The 27,591-nt window shown below is 42.0% G+C and overlaps 1 protein-coding gene and 1 pseudogene across 2 annotated transcripts in view; both read left to right on the top strand.

Moving 5' to 3' along the window:
* The first annotated feature begins 11,364 nt into the window (after positions 1–11,364).
* Positions 11,365–27,591, top strand: part of Cds2 (CDP-diacylglycerol synthase 2) — a 59,557-nt gene continuing 43,330 nt past the window's right edge. The window contains exon 1 of one of the 2 annotated variants that reach the window (XM_004840781.4): positions 11,365–11,713. In XM_004840781.4, coding sequence (XP_004840838.1) covers positions 11,657–11,713 — 57 coding nt within the window. In that variant the 5' untranslated portion in view covers positions 11,365–11,656. The remainder of the gene's footprint in view (positions 11,714–27,591) is intronic. The other variant, XM_004840782.4, reaches the window with a different exon arrangement.
* LOC106009012 (zinc finger CCHC-type and RNA-binding motif-containing protein 1 pseudogene) lies at positions 17,928–18,992 on the top strand (annotated as a pseudogene).

Here is a 27,591-nt window from a genome sequence, read left to right as displayed (position 1 = left end):
ACCGCAGCTTCCGTGAGCGCGCTCTCCGCCCCCTGTGCCCAGTGTTGCAACGTCACCACGCTTCCCCGCCCATCTCCTAGAGGGGAGACTCCAGAACCAATCGTATCTCTCATCCGCGAAACCCCGCCCTTGCTGAACATCCATTGGAGCAACGAGTGCGCAGAGACTGGGAAAGTGCGCAGCCGAAGCTCAGGGGTGGGCGGGGTGGCGTCCCCGGGGCCTCCCGCCTTTTTCCTTGTGGACCTCGGCACTGAACCGTACTGGCAGTCTTGAAGGCCAGGTGCAGGACCGGGTTGATAAGCCTTAGCTCGATGGTGCCTCCTCAGACTCCCACTTCGGAAGTACAGAGCTTCCAGCTGTGAAAGTGAAGCGCAAATCAAACCTAACAGGAGAAAAAGCCGCCTGTACCCTGAAGATTATAGCTGCTGTAAATACTGAGCTATTTCTGCTACTACAGCAGCGATGCAGTAAAATGCCAAGCAGTAAGGATGTGTATCCTTACCGCTATCTAGGCTCCTAGCCACCGTGTTTAACACCGTCCCACACCTCTATAATCAATGACAATCGTTTACTGCAAGGTTTTGTTTTCTATAAATACAGATTTTAAAATCTATTTGTATTGTGCACACTTCGGCAAACTACCTAGTAAAGTACGTACACTTTATTATTTTTTTATTTTTTTCCTTCCGCTTGCGAGGCGGGCGGTGGAACCACTGAGCTAAATCCCCGGCCTACGTACACTTTATTTTATGACACGTACTTTTTCTTTTATTTTTTGCTTTACTGAGGGGCAAACCATGGGGTACTCAGCTACATCTCCAGCTCTTTTATCTGCCCCCCCCCCCCACATCTTTTCTACGTTAGTACAGCCTGGGCAATTTAGAGAGATCCTGTCTCAAAGTAAAAAGTTCAGTGCTCCATGGGTTCTATCCTCAGTATGCCCCCCCAAAAAACCCCCAGAAAATCCTCAAATCCCCTCCCCAATATCCCATATAAGTCACCTAATTTATCAATTTCCTGTTGTAATTACAAACACCTTTGAGCACTAAGGTGGTTTTTGTGAGATCAGCTCCTTCAAATAGCATTGTGGGTTGAAGAACAAATAAACTTAATAAATGTTACTGGATTGGTCTCTAAAAGAGTACGATTTACTGGGGCCGGGGATTTAGCTTAGTGGCACAGTGCCTGCCTCGCAAGTGCAAGGTTCTGAGTTTGATCCCCGATACCAAAAAAAAAAAAAAAATTATGATTTACTTTCCAGCCAAGACTGCATCGGTATGGCCATTTCCCCTTGTTTTCCTAGATCTAGGCAACTGCTGTACCACTGAGCTACACCCCTGGTCTCAATAATCTCACTTTTAAATCTCTAATCATCTGTGTGAAAATTTTAGCTGTTACAAATTGAACATCTTTCATGTATTTCTTGACTATTGCATTCTTTAATCGTTTTCCTATTGATAAAAAGCATTTTATATATTACAATGTTAATCATTTGCCTATATATACACACACATATATATATCTCCCTTAGTTTTCTTTTTTGCTTTGTTTAGAGCATTTCTCTTTAGTTACCTTTAACATCTTATCTTGATATGTAGAATTATTCAGCTTTTCTACTATATATCTAGTTATGGATTTAGTTTTATTTATCCTGTTTATAGAATTGAAGATACATTTATTTCAGCAAATCTAAAATATTCTCAACTAGGGAAAGGAAATAAAAAAGAATCAAGATGTGTTATGTACATGTACCTATTCCCTAAGATGAATGTAAACTTCATGTATTGCAAATATGTACAAACAAAATAGAATTTTATTTATTTATTTATTTATTTATTTATTTTTGGTGCGGGTGGTTGAACTCAGGACCTTGCACTTGTGAGGTAGTCAGGGGCACCACTGAGCTAAATTCCCAGCCCCAAAATAGAATTTTTAAAAATGATCATCCCTTATGATTTCAAATGCTGACTCTCTACCCTTCTCTCCCTCTAGCATTTCTAGCATACATATGTATTTCATTGAATTTAAAACACCTTAAATTTCTAAGATGCACCATTATTTTATGTAGTACAAGAAAAAAACCCCACACTGTTATACAATTCTTCATCATTTAGGCCAGGGATGTAGCTCAGTGGCGCTGTGCTTGCCTGGCAAGCAAAAGGTCTTGAGATCAATGCCCGGTACCAGAAAAACAAAAACAAAAACAAAAAAACCCAATTCTTCATCACTTAGAAGTTCTATTGTGTAATTACTAGAAGAACTTCGACTACATAAAGCATTTTTATCCTGAGTCACTCTTGTGCATATGTGAAAAATACATGGGGGCTCGGGCTATAAGTAAAGCACTTGCCTGGCTTGTATGAAGCATTGCAAGCACATAGGCCCCACTGTTTCTCCACATTCAGAGTTTCCTACTCAGCTGCTGATACTGTTGTTTTTTCCATAAAATATCATACTCTGTGCTGTCAAGGTTGCTTATGATACAGTATCCCTGTGCTATTCTATTATCTCTGGAATTGTTTCCAAGCCCCTACCCATTTGCAAGTTTTCATGCTGGCATTTTCTTGCTTTAGGTGTGACCACTTATCTTTCTGTATAGATCTCAGTGTCAAAACCTGATACAAGGTTGGGAGTATAGCTCCATGGTATGGTTTGTACCTAGCACACACAAGGCCCTGGGTTAGATCCCCAGCACCAGAAACAAAAACAAAACACTTAAGTATAAATTCATCTATTTGCAGGTATTTTCCTTTCTTGAGTCTCTTAAAATCTCAGTCCCTTTGCAAAATGTGGAATGTGTTCACTCATCCAGTGAAGAACGTTTGCTTTGCTAATAACAACTGTGTGTGCTCTGCTACTGTTTCGGTGTTTGAAGGTTAGGGTTTAGATCTAAAATGTTCCCCCAAAGTCTCATGTTTGGAGGGTGACTGGATCATGGGGTGCTATACTTGTCAGTGGATTCACTGCTGTGTGGTTAGGAGGTAGAGCCTGCTTGGAGGTGGGTCACTGGGGGCTGACCTGGAAGAGTGTATTCTGTGTCTTCTTGTCCTAGGTTTCTTCCTTCTCTCTCTGCTTCCTGGCTATAAAGAGGTGAGCAGCTTTCCTCTGCCATGTTCATCTACTGTGCCCTTTCTGTCTTGGATCAAGCCAACCGTAGATGGACTAAAATTGTGAGCCAAAATAACAAACCTCCTCTCCTTTAAGTTGTGGGTGTTGGGTATTTTGACCCAGCAAAGGAAAAGTGATTTAGATCTAAGCTTACTCAATATTATGGTTCAATGCCAAAGTACAGTGTGATTAGTTGAAGATGGGGGGGGGCAATGGAAATTGATCCCAGGGCCTCACACATGTTCTTTTTTTTGGTACCGGGGATTGAACTCAGGTCCTTGCACTTGCACAGCAGGCGGCAAAACCACTGAGCTAAATCCCCGGCCCTGAACACATGTTCTGCCATTGAGCTTCACCCCAAGGCCTATGAAGCAATTAAACTCCAATGGTATGGTACCCACAATGCCTGTGCATTTGTTGAAATGAGGACTTAAAAATGGCTATGACCTATGAATGTGGAAGCCTCTCTGAAGATGTGACATTTTACTAGAGCAGGCAGCTGTTTGGAAAATGGAAGAAAGAGCACTGTAGGTTGCAAGAATAGCATCATTAAAAAGATAGGCATCATGGGCCGGGGATTTAGCTCAGTGGTTCTGGTGCCTGCCTTGCAAGCACAAGGACCCGAGTTCGATCCCCAGTACCAAAAAAACAAAAACAAAAAGATAGGCATCAGGCTGGGGATTCAGTGGCAGGTGCTTCTTTATATTCACAAGGCCATGGGTTCAACCCCCAGCATTGCCAAAAACAGATAAAATGGTAGACATGCTTAGGAGGGGTGCAGTCAGTAGTTTGATGTAGAGCTCAAAGGTTGACGCATCTGATGCAAACTGAACAATGGGAAGAGCAATGCAGGTCAGGCTCCAAACTGAGCCAGGGCAAGATCAAAAAGGACCTTGTAGCTGAGGTTGTAGCGAGGTTGTAGCTCAGTGGCGCCATGGCTGACTGGCAAGGCAAGGTCCTGAGTTGGATCCCCGGTACCAAAAAAACACCAAAACCAAAACCAAAAAAAAAACAACCAAGAAGGAACTTGTAGATCCGCTAAGCGCAAGGGAAAGTGACCAAAAGCAGGTCTTTGCCATGATTCAATTCGTATTTGAAGAGGATTCCTTAACATATAGTAAAGATACTATCTGATTAGCGAAAGAAAGTATGAATGAAGTAAATTTTTATCTAATGATCAGTTAAACTTTTAGAAAAGAATAAAGCTTGGGCCGGGGATTTAGCTCAGTGGTGCCACCTCCTGGCTCGCAAGCACAAGGTCCAGAGTTTGATCCCTGGTACCAAAACATAAATAAATAAAGCTCTAGACTCTTCCTAATAAGTATTTGTCAAATTCCAGACAAAGAATTCAAATTCGAATGAATATAAATTCAGTAAGAAATGAAAAGGATTTTTTGTAAATATTTATGCGATTTTGTTGTGGATATCTAAGCATAAAAGGGAAAACCGTATAAAACATAGAATGACTATGTGAGTTTTGTTTGTTTGTTTTTGGTACCGGGGATCAAACTCAGGACCTTGCCCTTGCCAAGCAGGCACAGAGCCACTGAGCTACATAAGTTTTAAGCCCATGACCACAAAAGTTTTTTTGTTTTTGTTTTTGGTACCAGGGATCGAACTTGGGACCTTATGTTTGCAAGGCAGGTGGTGGAACTACTGAACTAAATCCTGGGCCCACTACAAAAGTTTTAAGACTTTGGTGTGCCTGAAGCACTGCATTGGTGAGTACACTTTAGCTTTCAGGAGCAGAGGGCCGGGCCTGGTGGCCCATGCCTGTAATCCCAGCACTCCAGAGGCTGAGGCAGGAGGATCACTGTGAGTTTGAGGCCTGCTTGGGCTACATAGTGAGTTAAGACAACCTTCAACTATGTAACAAGACCTTGTCTCAAAAAAACAACAACAAACAAAACAAAAGGTCAAAAAGGTTTCATTCACAGAAAATACAATGCAGACTATCAGAACAGACCAATATAGGATTTAATTGTAGTAAATGAGCTCTTTGGTTGATTGCTGAACGTCCTGTAGCCAATGAACTAATTAAGGTACAAATGATTACTGGTAAGTAGCTAAGCTGTAACCAGTTGACTAGTAGGCTATATACCCAATTAAGTTGTTTTCTAGTTCTTGTGTTTTTCTGTAAATGCTGTCTGATCAGGTTGTTGGCTAGAGTTCTCAGAACCTGCCCTGGAAACTACCCAATTTTTGAATTGTGTTTTTTGTTTGTGACAGGGCCTCAGTACGTAGTTCAGGCTGGCTTCAAATTCACTATGTAGCCCAGGCTGGCCTCAAACTTGCAACGATCCTCCTGCCTCAGCCTCCCAAGTGCTGGGATTATGGGTATGTGCCACCAGGCCTGGCTTGTGTTTTGTTTTTATTTGCTCAATAATCCCTACTAAACGCAATTTGCCTAAGGAGTTTTTTCTTTCTTTTCTTTTTTTTTTTTTCCGCCCTGGAGATTGAACCTGAGGCTTTCAGCAAGCAAAACACAAGCTCTACCAGCACAGGATTTTTTTTTTTTTTTAACAAGAGAAAGGGAATTTATTTATCTAAAAAGCCAGAAGAATTTGGCTTCTGGTGTCTAGGCCCAGTCTTAGGAGTGGGAAAAAGCTGCTAGCTACATTAATAAGCAGAGAAACATGAATTCCTTGGAGATGCATGTTTAGTCTGCTAAATGATGAAAAGCCATGTTAACAGCCAGTGTAAGAGTCTCCTATGTCAGGTCCTGACACTGTGAGGGACGAGCAGTCCTGGTGAGTTTGTTTGGTGCTTCTGTGCCCTTGGTGAGAATTCAGTGCAGACACATAGGCAGCTGGGCAGGGTGCAGGTGGAATTCACTGTAAAGCACACTAGAGAGCTGCGCCTTCAGGGGAGAAGGCAGCCGAACCACAGGCCTCTGTCTCCAGTAGGAGTCTGGCTCCCCATTCCTGCTGGCACACAAGAGCTGCTCCTGGAGTTTAGGGAACTAGGGTGATTGTGATGCTTAGTGACTGACATTTTTACTCAGAAGTTTCTTTGGAATTGTAATATGTCTTCTTTTCAGATGGTCAGTGTTCCCTCAGGGGCTGGATGTGTAAGAAACTTATGTAAGAAATCTGTGAAAGATAAATTCTTAATTGAAACTAGGCCCAGTCCACGGTGGGAGGGTCTGTAAAGAACATTTCCTTTCCTGATATCAATGGGCTGCAGGCTATTGCAGCCAGGAATGCTGTGTGTTTTATTTTAGAAATAGAGACCCTGTGTCTTTGGGTCTCAGATCTAATATCATTATAAATGTATTTATACATTTATAAATGTATACAGTAGGGTCTTTTTGTTTATTTGTTTGTTTTACTTAACTATTCCTGGAAAGCATGTTATTTTGGACTTCCTGTTTGTCCCTCAGGCCTTCTAATGTCTAACCACCTGCAGTACTGAGGATTAAACCCAGGGCTTTTGCACTGATCTGCATCCCCAGGCCTTTTTTATTTTGTTTTTGAGACAGGGTCTCATTAAGCTGCCCAGGCTGGACTAGAATTTGTGATCCTCCTGCCTCAGGCTCACAGGTGTGTGCCACCCCATATTTTTAAAAAAACCATTTCTTTTTGTGGTGCTGGAGATTGAAGCCAGGGCTGTGTGCATGCTGGGCAAGGGCTGTACTGTAAGCCAGACTCCTCCCTTGCCCAGTGAGTAATTTGGACTAAGAGGACTCAGCATGTGTGATCAATAGATGGGTGTTTGTATTTAGAGCCACCTGCACCCTGGTGGACACTGCTGACTGGAAAAAGTGAAGCCCCCAGGTTTTGAGAGAGAAGACTAATACAAAATTATCTAATAATTTAGTGTATCTATAAGATTTTAGGAGCACAGGATTTGCTTTTTTTTAAAGTCATAAGTACTTGGACAATTCTGCACAAACTATTTTTCAATTCCATTTTGTATGTTGTCTCCTTAAATGAAGTTTTAGCTACCTGAGAATATTTGTTACATTAATAACTAGAAAGGCAATAAATGGGCAAGAAAATGAGCAGATAAAGCCTGGTTTTGTTTCTGAAGGACACTTAGTGAATTAATTGTGTAAGGAATTGTGTGACAATTTGTCACCTCAGAGAGGAAAATCACTATTTAAGGAATTGGAGGATCTTCGTGCCACCTGTGCTGCTACAGTTTTCAAATATCAGGATGACGGGAGGTGTTTTCATTACAGAATGACGATTGTAGCAATGGCTGACCTCTTACCCTGGGCTTTCAGTCAGCCTGCCCATTCTGTGGGCCTAGGAAGCCCATGCTGGTTATTTCCATTACTCAACACAGTATTTAAAAATAATGGAACTAACCAAAGCATGTAATGAAGTTATTGTATGGAAGATGTGCCCCAAGCCTGGAGGAAATGACTCTAGAAAGAATTAAATTTTATTTTATTTTATTTTATTTTATTTTTTTGAGACAGGGGCTCACTATGTAGTTCAGGCTGGCCTCACACTTAGGGTGATTATCTCTTGTCTCAGCCTCCTGAATGCTGGGATTTTAGGCATGGGACACCACACCCATCTAAGAGTTAATATAAAGAACAGAAGAGAAAATCAAGAGTAGAGGGGCGGTGTAGGATAATGTAAAGGAGCAAAATTCTTCTTTGGGCTGGAGGTGGATGGAGATTTTTAACTTTTAATTTATCTCTGCAATCGAGAGAGAGAGAGAGAGAGAGAGAGAGAGAGAGAGAGAGAGAGAGAGAGAGAGAGAGAGAGAGGCCAGAAAGCTAATCTAAAGGGCTACAGGCATGACTTCTAGAGATGCCTGAGTAGCCAGACAGATCTTGTTTTTCACAGCCCTGAGTTCAGAAATGTACTCAGTCCAAGCTCAGTTAACCCAGGAGAGCTGAGAGTGACAGAAGAGAAGTTTGTTCAGAAGCCAGGTGTGGTGACCCAAGCCTATAATCCCAGCACTGAGGAGGCTGAGGCAGGAGGATGGTGAATTCGAGACTATATAGTGAGACCCTGTCTCAAAAATCAGTCTGTTCAGCAAAATTGTAGGGAGTTATCTGAGCACCCGCATGGTGCCATCTATGACTTACGTGCATAGGTTCGCTGGCTTCTCACCTAGGGGTTGAAACTGAAGGGCTGAGCTTCCCGAGGCAGACTCGATGCTCACTTGGATATGACCTCTCTCAACTATGAGACCCTAAACGTGAGAGTCTGGTAACGCCTCCACCTCTGCACCAATGTCTTCTAAGTCCTTTGGATGATAGGCACACCTTGCTTAAATTACCCGAGATACCTGGTCTTTAACCGCTTAACTGTTTACCCCAGGTATCACTTGGGCAGTGCCTTTGTTTACCTACTGACTATCCAAGCATCACTCTGGCAGGTGTCATTTCAACCAGTCAATTCTTGTATTGAATACATTGGTATATGCTGTTTTTGTATTTCCTCTTATATTGTCTTATAAAAATTAATGAAAATAAAATATGCAATTTTTTTGTCATCCTGTATTTAAATAATTGTACTGGTCAAAATGGTGGTAGCACATCTCCAACAGATTTATTACATCTTAAAATTACCCTCAGGTTTTTCTTTTTTTTTTTTTGAGACAGGATCTGACTATACAGTCTAGGTTGGTCTCCAACTTGTGATCCTTCTGCCTCAGCCTTCTGAGTGTTGGGATCAAGATATGTGCCACCATGTCTGGCAGTATGTTGTTTGCTTTTATAGACAAGACAAATAGAACATAGAAAGCAAATCTTTCTTTAAATCATGGTTATCTGTTTCTAAACAAAAGATACAGCAGCAACAAAACACCACTTTAGTGCTTACAAAATATTTAAAAATAGGAAACAAAGTTCAGGGCTTTTCCAAATCTATCTTACTGTCACTTTGAATGATTGTTACAAGCACTTGGGAATATGTTCTTACAGAAATCAAGACTATGTAATGTCCTTTCCAGAATGCTTACTCCTTTCTACAAAACCCACAGCCTAGGTCAAATTGCTTATAGGAAATTGCAAGTCCTGTGTGTATGAGTGTTTCTTGTTAGGTTACATTAAGGTTAAGGACAGGGCTCCTTTTTTTTTTGCCCTTCTTAAAAAGCAGTAAGTAGCCAGCACTGAGTGCTACGCTGGAGCAATTCAGATGTTAATGAATTAAGGCAGCCAGTTTTAGAGCAGTGGTTAGAGCATCTTCTTTTTTGTTTTGTTTAACAGAGTGTGTTCTTAAAACAAGTATGCTCTATTTTACGGAAACAAAGCTTTTGCATATATGAGGGGGGAAGGGGAAAAAAAGAGGCAGAATATATCATGTACAGGTGCAAATTCCCTAGGATGAGTGTTATCATTATGTATTTCTAAACTGAATCTTTTTTTTCTTTTGGTACCTGGGAATGAACTCAGGACCTTGCACTTGCCACTGAGCTACATCCTGGCCCTATATATCTAAAATGTACCAATAAATGTTTTGCTTCAAAAAATATGATCTATTTTATTTTATTTTGGCACTAGGGATCAAATCCAGGGATGCTCTACCATTGAGCTACATTACCAGTCCCTCCCTAATACAATTTTTTAAAATATCTTATACAATTTTGAGACAGGTGTCTTAGTTACTTTTTCATTGCTGGGGCAAAATACCTGACACTCACAAGTTAAAGGAGAAGAGGTTTATTTTAGCTCACAGTTTGTAGAGGTTTTAGCCCATAGTTGGCTGGTTTCAAGGCAGGGTGGCATGGCAGAGGGGCTTGGCAGAGGATAAACAGTCCATGGCAGGGTAGGCAGAAAGCATTGAGCTTGCCTTCCCTCTCTCCATTTTTATTCCATTCAGTTGTGATTTTTGTTTTTGGTACCAGGGATTGAACTCGGGTCCTTGTGCTTGCGAAGCAGATGGTGAAACCACTGAGCTAAATCCCCAGCTTATTCCATTCAAATTATAAACCAATTGGATGGTGTCACCCACACCCAGGGTGGGCCTTCCCATTATCCACACCTAGAACTATGCTAAACCAATCAGTAAACTAATTTAGTTATCACACACCCTTAACCCATATTCACACACTCTAGATCCAGCCACCTCCAATAAGCTCCACCTATGAGCGCATGAGGCTTTGGGGGGGACATCTAGATATAAGCTTTAACACAAGGTCTCCTTAAATTGCCCATGGTGGCCTCAAATTTATGATCCTTCTGCTTCAGCCTCTCAGAGTGCTGGGATTACAGGTGTAGTACATGCCACCACACCTGGCTCTATGCTCTAATTCTTACTAGATATTTCCTAACCACTGATTTTTTTTTTTTTTTTTTGAGACCGGGTCTTGTTATGTAGTTCAGGGTGGTCTTGAAGTCACTATTCAGGCCAGGCTGGCCTCAAACTTGGGAATCCACCTGCCTCAGCCTCCCAAGTGCTGGGATTGGCATGTGCCACCATGTCCGGCCTAAGTGCTGATCTTGGCTAAATAATTTTCCTAAAAACCCATCCAACAAGTACTTAGGATGCGTCTAGTGCACAGGGAATCTACAGTAAACAAAGCAGGGTGCATTCTTGTCTCCAAAAAGGTACTTCAACCATCCCAGGCCTGGGGATGCAGCTCAGTGGTAAAGCTTGTGCTTAGCATGCGTTAGTCCCTGGGTTGAATACCCAGCAACAAAACAAAAACAAAACCCCCAGAAGATGAGACATTTATCAGACCATTTAACAGAACGTGGGTGCTATTGTAAAATGAAAATCAGATGCACTCCAAGTGATATGTGCATTAGATGAGATAAACCAATAAGAGATTACTCAGCTCTGTGCCTAGCACACAGTAAGCGCTCAGTAATTACTAGGGACTCTTTGGCAAAGCAAGGTAGACTTAAGTTTAGGTTTTATTTTGGCACATGATTCCCTCCTCTTAATCAGATGGGCACATCTGGCCTCTTCAGTGAGGGTCTAACAAATGTCCTTTTTTTTTTTTTTTTTTTTAAGGCAGAGTCTCGCTATGAGCTTCAGTCAGGATGGCCTTAAATTCACTGTGTAGTCCGGTGCCACCAAGACAACTCCTTCCCTCTTGAAGTGTTTGAGGGAAGAGCCCTGGGTCTGGAAGCCTGGAAGCTGAGGGTAGCAAGTACAGGCAGAGCTAGACCTCCGAGGGAGTCTTCTCGGACCCTGCCCCTCTGTCAAATAGAGCTCCCACTGGTTTATCTAGCTCTGAGACGCGCTCCTTTCCCGCCCCCTCAGACTGCTGTCCAATGCATGCCTCTCCATTCTATTTCGTCCCACCCCTATCGCCACGCCTCCCTGGCATATTCGTGCCATTGGAAGGTCTCCCGGGCCAAGATGGCTGCAGTGCGCGTGCGCACTTGTTCCAAACCGCCTCTCTGGAGGAGGAGCGAGCCGCGGGGGCTGGGGAAGGCCGACTTCGTACCTCCTAGGTGGAAGGCGGCCTCGGCTCTAGGCGGGGCCGGGCTCAAGGGGTGGCAGCTGCGCTGCAGAGCCGCCTTCGAGCCGCTGCGGAGCTCTGGCCAGTTGGGCCCGGCGGCCCGCACTGAGCACCTGTCCGCGGCGGTGACTGCGCTGCTGGCCCGTGGCAACGTCGCGCGCTAGTGTCCATCATGACGGAGCTGAGGCAGAGGACGGCCCGCGAGCCGGACGCGCCGACGGAGGACAAGGTAGCGCGGCGGGTGGGCGCGGCTGGCGGCTGGGCAGTCTCGCCCTTGGCCCCGTCATCCTGGCGGACCGGCCTGGGCGCGCAGAGGGTCCTCGGGGCCGCGGGCCAAGAGGCGGGACCCGGCTGAGCGGCGGGGGTTGGTGCCCTGAGGTCCAGAAGGAACGCGGGGAGGTCGCGCTCGGCGCGCACCCCGGGCGGAGAAGGTCCCCACGAGACCTCGGGTGTGCAGACTCGGGGCCCGTCTAGCTTCCCCCGCAGGAAGACGGACTCATCGCTCCCGTTAAAGTGTTTTATTTTTCTTTTTGGGGCACGAATCGAGACAAGGCTATAGAATTTGTCTCTTGGGAGATTTAACCCCTTCTTGGAAGTTAGATCCATTGGCTTTGAGTAGGAGCGTGTTGGTTTTGCGCAATGACCAGACCGTTAGCAGGTGGGGTGGGGGACGATCCTTCCCAACGGTGGGCTCCTGCTCTGCGCCTAGATGGGCACTGATGGGGTAAAGGAGGAGGTAAGAAGGAGGCCATCTTGGGGACACAGCCGGGTGGGGGTGAGGGGGAAGAGCAGTGGACTCCTGGTTGATGTGCATGGTTTGTGTAAAGGTAGTTGAGGAAGGGGGAGAGTGCTTGTGTTACTGTGGAGATTGAATGACAATATAATATAAGGCCCGGGTGGGCTCGAACTCGCTGAGATCCTCCTGCCTCAGCCCACTGAGTGTTGGGATTACAGGCGTGCGCCACAATGCCTGGCAGGTTTGCGACTTTTGTGGTAGTGTTTGTGTTTTACCAGTTGTGTTGCGATCAGGAGCAGTGTGGTTGGATAACTGATCACATAGAGATGTGTAGAATAAACAGAGGGACCTGAACCGGAATTACTCAGGGATTGCCACCTGCAGCTGTTTTCTTAGGCCCACATGTTACTTTAAACGTCAGAAAGTTTCTCCTGAGACTGTTTTTTTTTTGGGGGGGGTACCGGGGATTGAACTCGGGTCCTTGTGCTTGCGCAGCAGGCGGTGAAACCACTGAGCTAAATCCCCTGCCCTCTCCTGAGACTCTGAATTTCCGGCTGGTCTTGGATAACTGGAGAATCTGGCATCACATTCTCACCTGATTAACTAACGGTGGACTGAGTATCTGTTCCCACCAGTCTCCCTCGTTGCCTTAATAGCAGGCCCGACACGCACTCACAGCCTGTACATTTTGCTCATCAGGAAGGCAGCAAGCACACGATTTGGTGACAGGTTGGAACAGAGCAGTTTTGCTAGGAGGAATGTTTCAAGTGAAAGATAATGGGATTTTTAAAAAATAACTTTTTTGATTACTATGTTGACAGTGGATCATGTGAAGACAACTGTCCTTATTGATATTTAGAACATATTTTGCAGAAAAGTTAGGGTTAGAGGTACAGGTTTAGGAGTTGCTTGCAGAGATAAGATACTTGAAGTCTCTAATCTCAGTTGAATGTCTTGGTTCAGCCCCAGAGGACTCTGTACTCACCTGGTGTACCACTTAGTTGGTACGTGCAGTGTTCAGAAGTTTGAAGGCTCTGTGGCCCTGTCTGAGGATGAGATCACACTTGATGTAAATGGCTCTCAGTGGGCCAAGACAGTATGAAAAGAAGAAACTACATGATAGCTGCTAAACTATATTTTTGAAAAGCTAACTTTATGATAATTAGATATGATAAGGAAAACAAGAAAAAAATCATAGGATTTTATGGTGAAACCAAGTTTTTAGCCTCTGTGTCCAACTTCTTGGATCTGTCCTCCAAAGGTAAAGTTGCCAATTGATTCATATTTTTACATCTATGTGTTAGTTGGGGAGGACGTGAGGAGCTGTCCAGCGAAAGGTGCCTAAGTAGTGACAACTCCACTTGTAGGGTGGTTTCGTGTACACAGTGGAAGGAAGGGTGCCTGGGGTGTGAGGCCACTAGGTGCTTGTTGTTCCCCCAAATACAGCAGCTGTGCATTCTGTTAAGAACCTGACGGAGTCCATTAGCCCAGAGCAAGGTAGTCAGCTTCTCATGCCATCATTATTTCCGAATTGACATTATGAGGTTTTTAAAATAAGGGAACATTTAAAAAATTGTGAAATGCATTATTTGCTTTTAGTGAATGTATATAGTAAAAAACTTTAAGAGCCCTGGTTTATTCTGTTGCATGGTTTGGAGAAAAGCCTACTTCCATGATTCTGGATTTGCCAGTATTTTTGTGTTACAATCCAAGAACATTAGAAATAATAAAACTAGGATGTCTTTTTAGTGGGAACTTTCTTATTTCATAGTAGAAGAATCCAGAGAACAATTTTCAGATCAATTCTTTAAAAGAGCTAGAGCAAATTTGAAAGATTCCTCAAAATGTTACAGTTGCTTAGGTTGCAAAACTGTCTTGTAAATAAATAGACAATCACTAGTATCAAAATAATCTGGAAAATGTGTTTATAAATTCAGGAGGTATTTTGTTATATTTAGTATCCTAGAATGGAATTTTCAAAGCCAACTACTAATAAAAGAAATGTTCTCTTCTGGGATCTGTGCTTATAATTTTAGAGTCACCAAGCAGAGTGTTATCAAACTAAGAAATTTGGAATGTAGCCTTTGAGAATGATGCTTTTCCTGCCCAACTATGTTTTTCCAATGGAGCTTAGGAAATAAAAGGATGAATTGTGGGCCAAAAGATTGGCATATTAAAATTTATGGTTGCCTGGCATGGTAGTTCACTCCTGTAATCTCAGCACTTGGGAGGCTGAGGCAGGAGGGTTGCCATGAGTTAGAGGCCAGCCTGTATGGGGCGTACAGGTAGAGGATTTGATAACAAATACACATTATATTAAAAGGAATATAAAAGAAATTTATTTAAAATGTTACAATCACAATTATTAAATATGGCTCTGTTTGTTTTAAATTTTTTGAACTCACCACAAGGAAAAATATTAACTAAAACAAATTACATTTTCAAAAAAACACACTACCTCTGGAAACTCCCCAACCGGTTTGGGTCCAAACTTAAAAAAAAAAAATGTGTGGGAACCTGCTCGGTTATTAATTCAGGGTCGAGGTTATGCTTGTGTTTCTTTAGAGGATGGATCCAATCGAGAAATATGGTTGCCTCTTTGGAAAGTCAGGCCCAGGGAAGCCGGCGGTGTTCAAGTTCCCAGAACTCAGCTCCAGTGGAATCAAGACAGCCTTATGGGGAAAAACACCCCAACCTCCAGTTCAGGAGATGACAGCCCTAAAGATCAAGGAAAACCAAAAACACCGGGCTCCTCACTATCAGGTTGATCCTCCCACCTGGGGCCAGATTAAACATTTGACCCATCGCGCTGGACAAGTATTGACCGGTACTACTTCTTCTCAAACACCTGAGAACCTGTTTTTGGCCATGATGGCTGTCATGGCGTGTGCTTCGACTGTGTTGAGTGCTTGTGATCATCATTATTGGGCTTATGTCCCCCATCCACCTTTATTGGAAATTGTAAAATGGAATGAGGTTGGCCCCTTGGTTTATACTAATGAATCTACTTATTTACCTCCTCCTTTGGGAATGGGGATTCCCACCTTTTGCTCTGAAGAGGGAACTCCTTTTATTTCTTTGTTTTGGTACTGGGGTTCGAACTCAGGTCCTTGTGCTTGTGCAGCAGGCAGCGAAACCACTGAGCTAAATCCCTGGCCCTCCTTTTATTTCTTTAGGTTATGAATCATTGCCTCTTTGTTTAGGGGAGGATCCTGCTTATTTTAAAACTCAAGAACAGTGGTGGGCTTACATCCTCCCTCCTGTTCTGGGTTCCCGTACAATTATGGAAATGCTTTCAGCAATGTCATTGGCCAGATCCTATAACTATACCTATAATTCAAAAAGAGGGTCATATCCAGTGTGTAAAGGATTTTCTTATCAAAACAATGTATATAAATGTGAGCCTAGGTGGTCTTGATGCTGATCTCCCCATGGCATTATATTCATTAAGTAAATATTCTATAATAGATTGGGGTCCCAGAGGAATGTTTTTAAATAATTGTAGTGATGATAGTAAAACTTTGTCATGTGATTATGTTACACAAGTTAGTTGAAATCAAACCACAGACTCTTTGGATAGAAATCATCCTAAAGGTCTTATGACATGACATGATGGTGGACTTTCTCCCCCTCAACCCAGGATTGTTTTAAATAATGCTTCTTTGGGACCAGAACAATGGGAACTATGGAAATTGGCTGCAGCTACACAGCCTCTTAAATTATGGACTGGAAATTTTTCAAAAAATAAAGCTCCTCACAATATCAATTTCATAAAAAAGGACATTCCAATTGCTGCCTGTGTTCAATTACCTTATGTATTAGCTTCAAAAAAATTAAAAATCAATAAAACCTTAAAAGCTGTTATCTGTTATAATTGTACTTTACATACTTGTGTTCACCCTAATCTTGACATTAATCTCTCTAATGTGTCATTGTTGATTTTAAAATCACACATGGGGGGTATGGGTCCCTGTAAATTTAAAAAGACAGTGGGAGGAGGGACCTATGACAGGGCTTGCCTATCACTTATTAAAACGTTTGATACATCAATCCAAGCGTTTCATAAAATGGGTAATTTAAAAAATATTAGGACTTATTACTATTTGTGCTACTGCCACAGTTACAGGAGTTACGTTACAACAAAATATCAAAAATACTGACTATACAAAATTGACAAAAAGATTCACACCACCTCTGGGCCACACAAACTTCTGTAGATAAAAATATCCATAAACAGGGCCGGGAATTTAGCGTAGTGGTTCTGCTGCTTGCCTCACAAGCACAAGGACCCGAGTTCAATCCCTGGTACCAAAAAAACAAACAAAAAAACATAAACAAATTGGTAAATTACAATATGGATTAAAATGACTTAGAGATCAAGTAATGGATATACAATGTCAATTGATGTTAAAATGTGATTAAAATTCTACTCAATTTTGCGTGACTCCTACAAAATTTAATGGTAACAAATGTACATGGGACCAAATTACATTTCATTTACAAAATTTAAAAAAAAATTTTACCCTGGCTGTAAAGGAGCTCCAACAAAAAATATTTAATACTTTCAATAAACAACTCTGATACCTCTCTCGCTACTTTAACTGATTATATAGCTGATCAGTTAAGTGGTTTGGACCCCAAAAAAATGATCCAAAGTTTAACCCATAATTTGGGGAGTGAGTTAATGGCTTTATTGATTGTTATTTACATTTTTATTATAGGATATTGTGTCCTCCAAAGACAAATAATTCAATCTCAGTTACGTACTACTACTGCTATGCTTGCTATTTAAAAAAAAAATGCCTCCTACAACTACAATAATTTAAAGAAGGGGGAATTGTAGGGGATGTGAGAAGTTCTCGGGCCCTCAAATGGCCTTGGAAGATTGTCCTGATGTCTGTGACAAGCCCAGATAAAGAAGTTAAATATAACTTCAGAAGGCTGTTTGTTGTTCCCACAGTGTTGGTCCACTGTGGTCCCTTGAGACTCTCAAATATTCGCTTGGCATAAGAATAGATAAAAGTAGCTAATTCTTTAGAAGCTTTAAATAACCAAGATGATTTAGATAAGATATACTAAGATTAAGTGTGCACAGATGGTTCTTTAGATGTTTTATGTACTCTCGAGTATAACTGTTGGTTAGTTGACTAACTGTAAATTGTAAATGATTGATGTATCCTGGTGAAAAATGTATAAAAGAAGAATACTAACAATAAACCTTACCTTAACTCTTCATGGAGCTCTGGTCCCCCATGCTCTTCTTTGTATAAGTTTTGTCAGATACTGTCTTCAGGTTCCAGTGTTCCATCAAGAAGACCCCAACAAGCCTGAACTACATAGGGAGACTCTATCTAGAAAGATTGGATTGGCATTTCAGATTTTGTTCTGGAAGTTAAAGTGAAGGTTCTGGAGTTTTCTGCTTTGCTTAGATACTGAAGTGCTATTAAAATGAGAGCTTTACTTATTTCAAGGCTTCCTTTCTCCATCAATGAAACCAACCGAGAGGAAGTAAATGACATCATTTAGAAAGGGGGGTTTAATTTTAATTGAAAACAGTTCTTGAGAATAGGGCTTTAACCAGTGTAGTGGCACATGCTTGTAATCCCAGCACTCTGGGAGGCTGAGACAAAAAGATTGGAAGTTCAGCCCCCCCCCCCCCCCATTTAGTGATTTAGGAAGACCCTGTCTCAAAAATAAAAAGAGTTGAGGCTGGTGTCGCACACCTGTAATCCTAGCAGTCTGGGAGTCTGAGGCAGGAGGATTTCAAGTTCAAGGCCAGCTTGGACAATTTAGTGAGACCCTGTCTCAAAAAATAAAGAGCCCCGCCCCGTGTGGCCTGACTGAAGGGAGCTGCACAGGGCCCCTCCGCTCCTGCGACCCCAGGGCACAGGGCCGACCCTGCCCGGGTGCAGGATGCTGTGAGGGGCGAGGAAAAGTCGGGTTGAATCCCTGCTGCCCCGGGGCTGCTGTCCCTGAAGAAATGAGTGGTGGCTTGGCTCCAAGTAAGAGCACAGTATATGTGTCCAACTTGCCCTTCTCCCTGGCAAACAACGACTTACAACGGATATTTTCCAAGTATGGCAAAGTTGTAAAGGTTACTATAATGAAAGAAAAAGATACGAGGAAGAGTAAAGGGGTTGCATTTATATTATTTTTGGATAAAGACTCCACAAAACTGTACCAGAGCCATAAATAACAAGCAGTTGTTTTGTAGAGTGATAAAGGCAAGCATTGCTGTTGACAATGGGAGAGCAGCTGAATTCATCCGAAAATGAAACTACTTTGATAACTTGAAGTGTTATGAATGTGGGGAAAGTGGACACTTAAGTTATGCCTGTCCAAAAACATGCTTGGAGAATGTGAGCCTCCAAAGAAGAAAGAAAAAAGGAAGAAAAAGAAAATTGCTGAACTGGAAGAAATTGAGGACGTAGCAGAAAGTGAAGATGAAGGGGAAGACCCTGCTCTGGAGGGTCTCAGCCAAGCCATCGCCTCCCAGCAAGCTAAGACTGAAGAACAGAACGAATGGAAACCCAGTGCAGGGGGCCCCTCAATGTCAGAGGATTCAAGGTGCCTGAGGTTAAAGAAGAGCACATACTTCAGGGATGAGGAAGAATTTAGTGATTAGAGTTGTGTAATGTAAATGTCAGGAAAATAAAAACCATCCGCAGTACAAATTATTTGCATATAAGAACACTTAGGACCAAATAGTAATTTTTTTTAAACCATAAAATAGTGCTTAGAAGATGAAAAATAATGTTTTAAATTATCATGTTTGGAGCTAGGTGTGGTGACATACTCCTATAATCCCAGCCCTCTGGGAGGCTGAGGTAGGAGGACTGCAGGTTCAAGCCCAGCCTTGGCAACTTAGCTAGTGAGCCAGACCCTGCCTCAAAATAAAAGATAATTTTAAAAGCTACACTGAGGATATAGCTCAGTGTGAAGGCCTTGGATTCAATTCCCCATATAGAAAAAAGATCATATTTCTACCTTGCCTTGGCATACTATAGACTTAACGTCTCTTATCCAAAAATCCAGAATGCTCAAGTGGAAAATTCCACACCATGCAGCTGATCCACAGGCAACATGAAAACTACTGTATCCAATTGCCTTCAGGTTATGTACAGAAGGCATTTATGAAGTATAAGTGAAATTCATTCTTAGACTGAGGTTCCATCCAAAACATATCATGTTCTGTATATGTACATATTCCAAAATACTTCTGGTACAAATCTTCTTGTTTGGTTTGGTTATGAGACAGGGTCTTCCTGTGTAGTTCAGGCTGGCCTTGAACTCGCTATGTAGTAACCCAGGCTGGCCTCAAATTTAAGGTGATCCTCCTGCTTCAGCCTCTGAAGTGCTGGGATTGGAAGCAGAGTACCACTGCACCTGGCTGGTCCCAAGTATTTGGGATAAGGGATGCTCTGCCTGTAGTAAAACTCAGGATTTGTTAGTAATAATCAAACTTGAAAAGAACTAATTTTAATAAAAACAAAAATACTACAATGGTAATGCTATTTTTAATCCCATAAAAAGGTAGGTATTAAAATTTGAAAACTACTATGAATGCTTTAGTCATGTCTCACTGGTTTATAAGTACTTCTGAAATAAATTCAATCTTTAAAACAAAAACTTCATATGAACTGAAAAAATAAGGGGTTTAATAAACTTCAAAAAGATGTTGTCTTTAAATATGGGTGCTTTGTCTTTCAGCTTTCTCCCAATCTACATGTATGTAAGTTATAAATATCCATAAAATAGCCAGTGTGGGGGTGCACACCTGTAATCCCAGCACTGGGAGGCTGAGACAGGAGGGTGCCATGAATTCCAGGCCAGCTTGGCCTACACATGGAGTTCAAGGCCAGCCTGAATTACAAAGCAAAACCCTGCCTCAAAAAAACAAAAAAGAAAAGAGGAAAAAAAAAAAAAAGTATAAAGTAGCTCTAAAAGGCTTAAAGCCAAACGGGACATACCTATCTACTTTGACTGTAATACCAAATTCTGTTTCCAGAAGCAACTACTTTCCATTGCTGTTTTATGTATATGCACTGCACTAAAATGCCTAAATTTCTGTCAACTGATAAAAGGCTAAAGGAGGATTTTCGAACCCATCATACTGCCCCCATTGCCTTCTCCACCTCCCACATGTGGCTATGTTAAAATTTCAGTTAAATCCATATTTACTGTTTCTGTTTTTTGTAAATGATCTTATAAGTTTTTCATGTATTTATTATGTTTCTTTGAATTTTATGAGTAAATCTTCCTGTAATTCTGTGGTTGGTTGTATAAGAGTGGGATTATGGAGTCTTCACTTTTCTACTTTGTATATTTCTGTACAGTTTAATGCTTTGTAAGAACACCTACACTTACCTTTTTAATTACTAAAAGCAATAAAATATTTCCACTTTGAAACTGAAAAAAAAAATTAAAAATGGGCTGAGGATGTGGCTCATTGTGAAGGCCCTGGGTTCTCCAGTAACCTCCCCGCCCCCCCAATACACAAAAAGCTCTGGGGGGCTGGGGATTTAGCTCAGTGGTTCCGCCACCTGTCCCGCAAGCACAAGGACCCAAGTTCGATCCCCGGTACCAAAAAAAAAAAAAAAAGCTCTAGGGATGTAACACAGTGTGAAGGCATGAAGCCTTGGATTCAGTCCTCAGACAGACTGACACGTGCACACACACACACACATACACACACACACACACACACACACACACAAAGAACAGTTGCTTAACTGTCAGCCACATCTGTCTACATTAAGCCCGGCTCTGCCATTTACCAGCTGTGTAACTTTGAACAGAGCACTTCAGTTGTGTAAGCCTCAGTTTGTCCATCCCAGAAATGAGAGTGATAAATCTGCATGGGCTTCCTAGAACATTGGAGTGGTTTCCGAAAGTGTGCATGTTACACATCTAGGGCAGGCAGAGCTTGTCACTTTGTAATAACATGTTGGCTGTTGTTGCTACTGATTAAAAGAGATTTTTACAGGAAACATTTAGTGTTGGAAGGTGATTAAATCTTCACGTTATTAGGGTTTAGAGTAGCCTCATTAATCACTTTTAAAGCAAAGTTTTACAGAAAGGCATTGGCCTTCTATGACTTGGTCTTCAGTTCATTTTACTGAATTTTTCAGTACTCAGGTCACAGTCAAGCAACTATAGAAGGAGCACTGGGCATTGCTGTATGCAGTTACGTTCTTTCATAGCACTAGGTATAATATGTTTTAGGACTCTGGTGAGTAATTAAGATGGTTTTCTGATAGAGTTTGAGTGTGGACTACTGAAATAAAATCTTATTTTAAGAGCTGTAACTATCTCAAATGTAGGGCAAGTGTATTATTTCTTTTCTTTTTTCTTCATTAGGTTTATTGGTACATTTTAAGTGTACAATACAATGGCATTCATCATTGGGAATTTGTACCTTTACATGATATATCTTGCTTCTTATTTTTTCCCCAATCCCCTGCCCTCCCTTCAACCCTTCCACCCCTTCCTATTTACAAATACTTTGTTTCCATTTAGTATATTATTTCTTTCAGAAAGGTTTTTTTTTAATATTGAGAAATGATTTGGGAATTGGAAAAGCAGCAGACTTTAATGATGGTTTCCAGACTTAAAAAGGGACAGGAAATGAAAGATTGATTTGTCATGTAACCCAGCATTTCAGGTTTCTTATGTTGCTCAGATAGTACAATTTTGTCCCAAAACTCACTTCTCATTTTTAATGATATATACTTAGTTTTATCAGAAAGCTAATTTTGTTTAAATGTTTTTGTGCAAATTGATATATTTTATTAGAAGAATTTAATATCTTTTAAAAATGTGAAATTGCTCTCATCAGGTATTAAGGTCCTTACCCTTAAGGGATCCTTAGAGGTGGTTGCTTTATAGAAGATACCATAACTTTCTCGCTCAAGGTCACATAGCTGGTGAGACGCAGAGGTTAATAGTATGAAGATTTTCTAATTCCTGTTTTATCCCCCTCATTGTGTTACATAATGCTGCCTTCAAGGATATACAGTTAATCTACAGACTCTAAAGCTTCTGCACTGGGGCTAAGGATGTAGGTCAGTGGTAGAGCGCTTGGCCTAGCATGCAGGAGGCCCTGGGTTTCATCCCCTGCACCACACACACACATGCTCTTGTAGTGGTTAACTTTGATTGAAGAAAATCCCCAAATACCACCTCTTCTTCTGTGATCACAAGTCAGAAAAATAGCAAAATAAATTTTTATACAATGTCAAATATTTTTAAAATTGAGATCTCAGCAAGTGTGGAGATTTTGCAGGATGTTTTGTTTTGTTTTGTTTTGGTGGGGAAAGTTGATTAGCTGAGATTTTCCCAGTTATTGGAGGCTGATGATTTATGTATTTTGAAGCCCATCCCTGGGAGTGGCTGCTGGAGCATCCTGGAAAGGAACTCTCGGGATGCCACTGGGAGGCCACAGATTGCACTCAGCAGCCGGCGAGGCTGCCTGGAACAAGTGCTTTCTTTCCAGTTGAAGCCATTCAGTGCGGAACCGTTTGTCCTAGCAGTGCTCTGGCCTTCAGTGTTCAGCACTTCTGCTCAGAGCACTGCTGACTCCAGGCTGCTCTGTGTAGGGTCTGTGGCTGTAAGGGAGGCCAGGGTCAGTGCTCATGACAATATTACCCAGGGTTTTTCCCCAGTTTTGGTCCCTAGGAGTTCATCCTTTCTTTGCTGATTTAAAGAAAACATTTGTTCATTTTGTGGTGTTGAGGATTGAACCCAGGGCTTCTTATGTGCTAGGCAAGTGCTCTACAACTGAGGTATACTCCCAGCAATAGAAATAGTATAATTTTGAGTATATCTGAGACACTCTTTTTAAAATGAAGCTTGTGAGCTAGGCATGGTGGTGCATGCCTGTAATTCTAGTACTCGGGGTGGCTGAGGCAGGCTTATTGTCATGAATTTGAGATCAGCCTGGAATACATAGTGAGACCCTGTCTCAAAACAAACAAACAAACAAAATGAATCTCATAATAAATTTCACAGTGCAAATTTTTGATTTTTTTTTTTTTTTTGGACTGGGGATCGAACTCACAACCTTGTGCTTATGAGGCAGGTGTAGTGCCACTGAGCTAAATCCCCAGCCCTAATTTTTCTTCTTTTTTGAGACAAGGTTTCTACGTAGTTCAGGCTGGCCAAAAAATGTTTGTAGCCCAAATGGCCTTGAACACAGGATCCTCCTGCCTCAGCCTCCTGAGTGCAGAGATTTTTTGTTTTTTTTACATTATTTTTATCAGTACATTTTAGATATATAATGATAACATTCATCATAGGGAATTTGTATCTGTGCATGATATATCTTTTTTGTTTTTTTTTTTTTGGTATCGGGGATCGAACTCGGGTCCTTGCGCTTGCAAGGCAGGCGGCGGAACCACTGAGCTAAATCCCTGGCCCTATGCATGATATATCTTATTTCTTTTTTTTTCCCATTCCCCTCCCCTCCCTTTGACCCTTCTTCCTCTCCTTATTTATAAAAGCTTTGCTTCCATTTTTTCCTTCTATTCAGTGCAGAGATTTTAGACCATAAAGAATCACTCTTGGACTGAAAGAGTCCACGCCTAATATTCCTGGATTTCACACCTTTCCATCTTTTCTGGCCCCACATTGGTGGAGTATGTTCCTCCTCCCAGCTTGCTGGCCTACACCTGTGTTGTGACAGACTCCAGCCTTCTTGGCTGCTGCTGCAGGCTGTGAGGTGACAGTGTAGCTGTTCCTCTGGTTTGGGAAAGCGGGGACTGAGACCGACTCTTTGATTATTAATTTTGCCAGGGTCTTGTTAAGTGAATACTGCTGATTTGTTCTGGCATCGATCAGACTTCTTCCAACTTCTGTCATGTGGTGGCTGCTGGGTTGAGGGGGTAGTGAAGCACCCCACAGTGTCCCCATTAGCTGGCTTCCCATGCTAGCCTCTGATCTTTGTCCTCATGTTGTTTGCCCAGCAGTAGGAATGGCATTGGGCCTATTAAGTGGAGTGAATTTCTAAGGAAAGTTACACTTTATTGTATTATTTTGACCAGGCAGTGCCTGGATCAGAATTTGAGAGGAGCAAGGGGTATACACTCTTGAGTCCACCTTCCTCCCTACAGAGGGAGCCCTCTGCTGGGCTGTGGTGCTCCTGAGCTCTGCTGTCTGTGTGGAAGGACCCGACTTATCTTGTCATGATCAGGTGTCCTTTTCTTTAGGGGGAGAGGGTGTGCAAGTCTAATTATGTATCCCAGGCTGGCCTGGAATTCCCTGTGATCCTCCTTCCTCAGCCTCCCTAGTGCTGGCATTCCAGGTGTGCCTCAGGTGTCTTTTTTTTTTTGGTACTGGCGATCAAACTAGGGACATTGTGCTTGGCAGTGGAACTACTGAGCTAAATCCCCGGCCCCTCAGGTGTCCTTTTGATTACCTTCTTGTGGCATCAGCTCCTTTGTGTTAGGGTCCCCGCAGCACCTGCTTAAGGCCTCTCTATGAAGACTGCTGAGTTTCTGAGAGCACCTGACACTCAAGATTTATAGGCAACACTCTGTTCTTGGGTCTTTGGCACTGAGTCACCTTAGTGGTGACTCTCAGCTGTGCCCTTTGGTTTCTGTGGTCTGCAAGCATTCCTAGGTCACCTGGTCAGCGCATATTCACACTGTCTCCAGTCAGACTCCTCTCCCTCTGCACAGGGCCTGCCTGCCCTGCTTAAACTCTTCTAATTGAGCATCCTCCACCCTTGAGGACTTGCTCTCAACACCTTCTGTTCTAGACCATCTGTCCTTGGTATCTTCTAGTAGTCCTGAAACTGCCCTTGAATTAAGGAACTAAAGGACAGAATCCTTTTCATATCTCTTAACCAGCTCTTCCGCCTGCTTTGTACCTCTGTGCCATGAGTCTGGTTCTTCTTACTCCTGACCCCTGAAAATGGTCTTTCAGTCACCCTCTCCCCCATTTCCATCTACATAAGTTACATTTTCTTACTGGAAGTGATTTGAGCCTGTATTATAGAAATCACAGAAATGTTCCTATGTGAGAATAAAATCCACCATAGGGTTTCATTATTCAGAGAAAACATCACTGTCCAAAAGCGTCTTCCCATCCATATAGCTGTGTGTGGCTGTAATAGTGACCATGTGTAATGGGATAGTTTGCTTTTTTGCACTAATTAGAAGCATTGTACCCATCATTAAGCTTCCTTAAGGTTCTTGTAAACAGTATTTCAAACACTTTTATAATTATGAAATAAACAGATGAAAATAAAAGATAGTCAGCTGAGTGTGGTGGTGCATGCCTGTAATCCCAGCACTGAGGGAGCTGAGGGAGGGGGATCACTGCAAATTTGAGACCAGCCTGGGCTACCTAAGTGAGTTCGAGACCAGCCTGAACTATGTAGTGAGACCCTGTCTCAATAGCATCCCCCATTGCAAAATAAGTAAATAAATAAAAATAAAAGATAGTCATTGTAAAAGCCCCCAAAAGAATTCATCTTAATTCTTCCACTCAGAGATAATCACAGTTAGTGTTTTAATGGATAGCCTTTCTTTTTAGACATGTCACACATTCCCACACTGTGTGTGTACTGCTGCTTTATAACCCATTTTTTTAAACCTAAGAACATGCCCTACATATTATTTAGGTTTATAAACATTTCAATTTAGCATCATTTTAATAGAAGTGAGTCATTGCATTGAGTTGTGTTGATCTGCAGTTTATGGAACCAGTTGGGCGTTTAGGTTTTTTTAAGTTTTGGGCTATGATAAGCAACTCTAATGGACATAGCCCTTCCAACAACAAAAAAGTCTTTTCTGCACATGCATGATATCCTTAGCTAATTTCCCTTTCTTTTTTTCTAATTTCCTTTGTTTAGAACTGCACACTCAAAAAAGGATGTGTCTTGTTCAGGCTTTTGATACAGTTAATGTACAGTATTTCCTTCTGCAGTAAATTTGTAGCCTCCCTAACTGTGTTTGCGATCTCATCTCTCTGCAAAGTGCTATTGAATATTCACTTGTTTCCTGGGGAGTTTTTTTGTTTGTTTTTTGGTACAGGGGATCCAACTCAGGACCTTGTGCTTTTGAGGCAGGCAGCAGCAGGTGGTGGCACCACTGAGCTAAATCCTCAGCCCTCTTGGTTTTTAGAGTGGTGTTACAGCCTGGTAATTACAGGCACAGACACAGGAGTTGGATTGCATAGTTTATAGCCTAGCTCCCCAATGAAGGTGCCTCAGTTTTCTCATCTGAACAATGGGGCTGAGAGCAGTTTATCTACTGGATCTTTGATATAAAGGAATTGTCAGTTTTTAGGCATGACAGTGGTATAACGATGTTTAAAAGTACCTACCAAGAAGCAGGGGCTGGTGGTGCATGCCTGGAATGCTAGCGCTGGAGGCTGAGACAGGATTGCTGTGAGTTCAAGGCCAGCCTAGGCTACATAGTGAGTTCAAGGCCAGACTGAACTACACAGTGAGACCCTGTCTCAAAAAGAAAAGGACTTACCAAGAGCCAATCACAATGGCACACACCTGTAATTCCAGCTCCTCAGAAGGCTGAAGTGGGAGGATCACAAGTTCCAGGCCAGGTTGGATAATTTAGTGAAACCGTGCTTCAAAGTAAAAAAAATTAAGAGCTGGATGTGGTGGTGCATGCCTGTAATCCCAGCACTTGTGAGGCTGAGGCAAGAGGATCACTGCAAGTTTGAGGCCTACCTAGGTTACATAGTGAGTTCAAGGCCAACTTGAACTACATAGTGAGACCCTGTCACAAACAGTCTGGAGATGTAGCTCAGTGGTAGAGAGCCCCTGGATTCTATCCTCATTACTGCAAAAAGAAAAACAGAAACCAACAAAACAAAACAAAAGCCCCCAAAATACTAGCTATAGAGGAAACAATTGAGGAGTTGACCTATATGAATTAAGAAAATTTTAAAAATTGAGCTATTAAGAGAGTATAAAGAAAAGCCACAGTGAGAATATAAAGTATATCTGAAACAGGACTCATTTCCAGAATCTATTTAGAATTCCTGCAAAACGTACATAGCAAAGACAGCTCAACAGAAAAATGGCACTTCATGTGATCAATAAGTGTATGAAAAGATTCCTAATATCATTGGTCATCAGGGTACTGCAAATTAAAACCTACCTTATCACTTCACACCTACCAGAATGGCTAAAATTAAAAAGAATGAAAATCCTAAGAGTTGGCAAGTAATTTGGAACAAATGGAACTTTGATATATTGCTTATGGGAGTATAAATTGATAAATCTTTCTGGAAAACTGTTGGACAATGTTACTGAAGCTACTTATGCACAAAACTGTGGTCAAGCAGTCTGTTCTTAGGTGATTACCCATAGAAATATGTACTTAGCTTCCCTGAAAGACAGATCT

This window comes from Heterocephalus glaber, unplaced genomic scaffold, assembly GCF_053883595.1.
Source record: "Heterocephalus glaber isolate CG9 unplaced genomic scaffold, H.glaber_assembly_v1.0 deba00001532, whole genome shotgun sequence".
In the NCBI taxonomy this organism is placed as follows: Eukaryota; Metazoa; Chordata; class Mammalia; order Rodentia; family Bathyergidae; genus Heterocephalus; species Heterocephalus glaber.
Note: the sequence above shows the minus strand (reverse complement) of the source record. Positions and strands in the feature narration are given on the sequence as shown.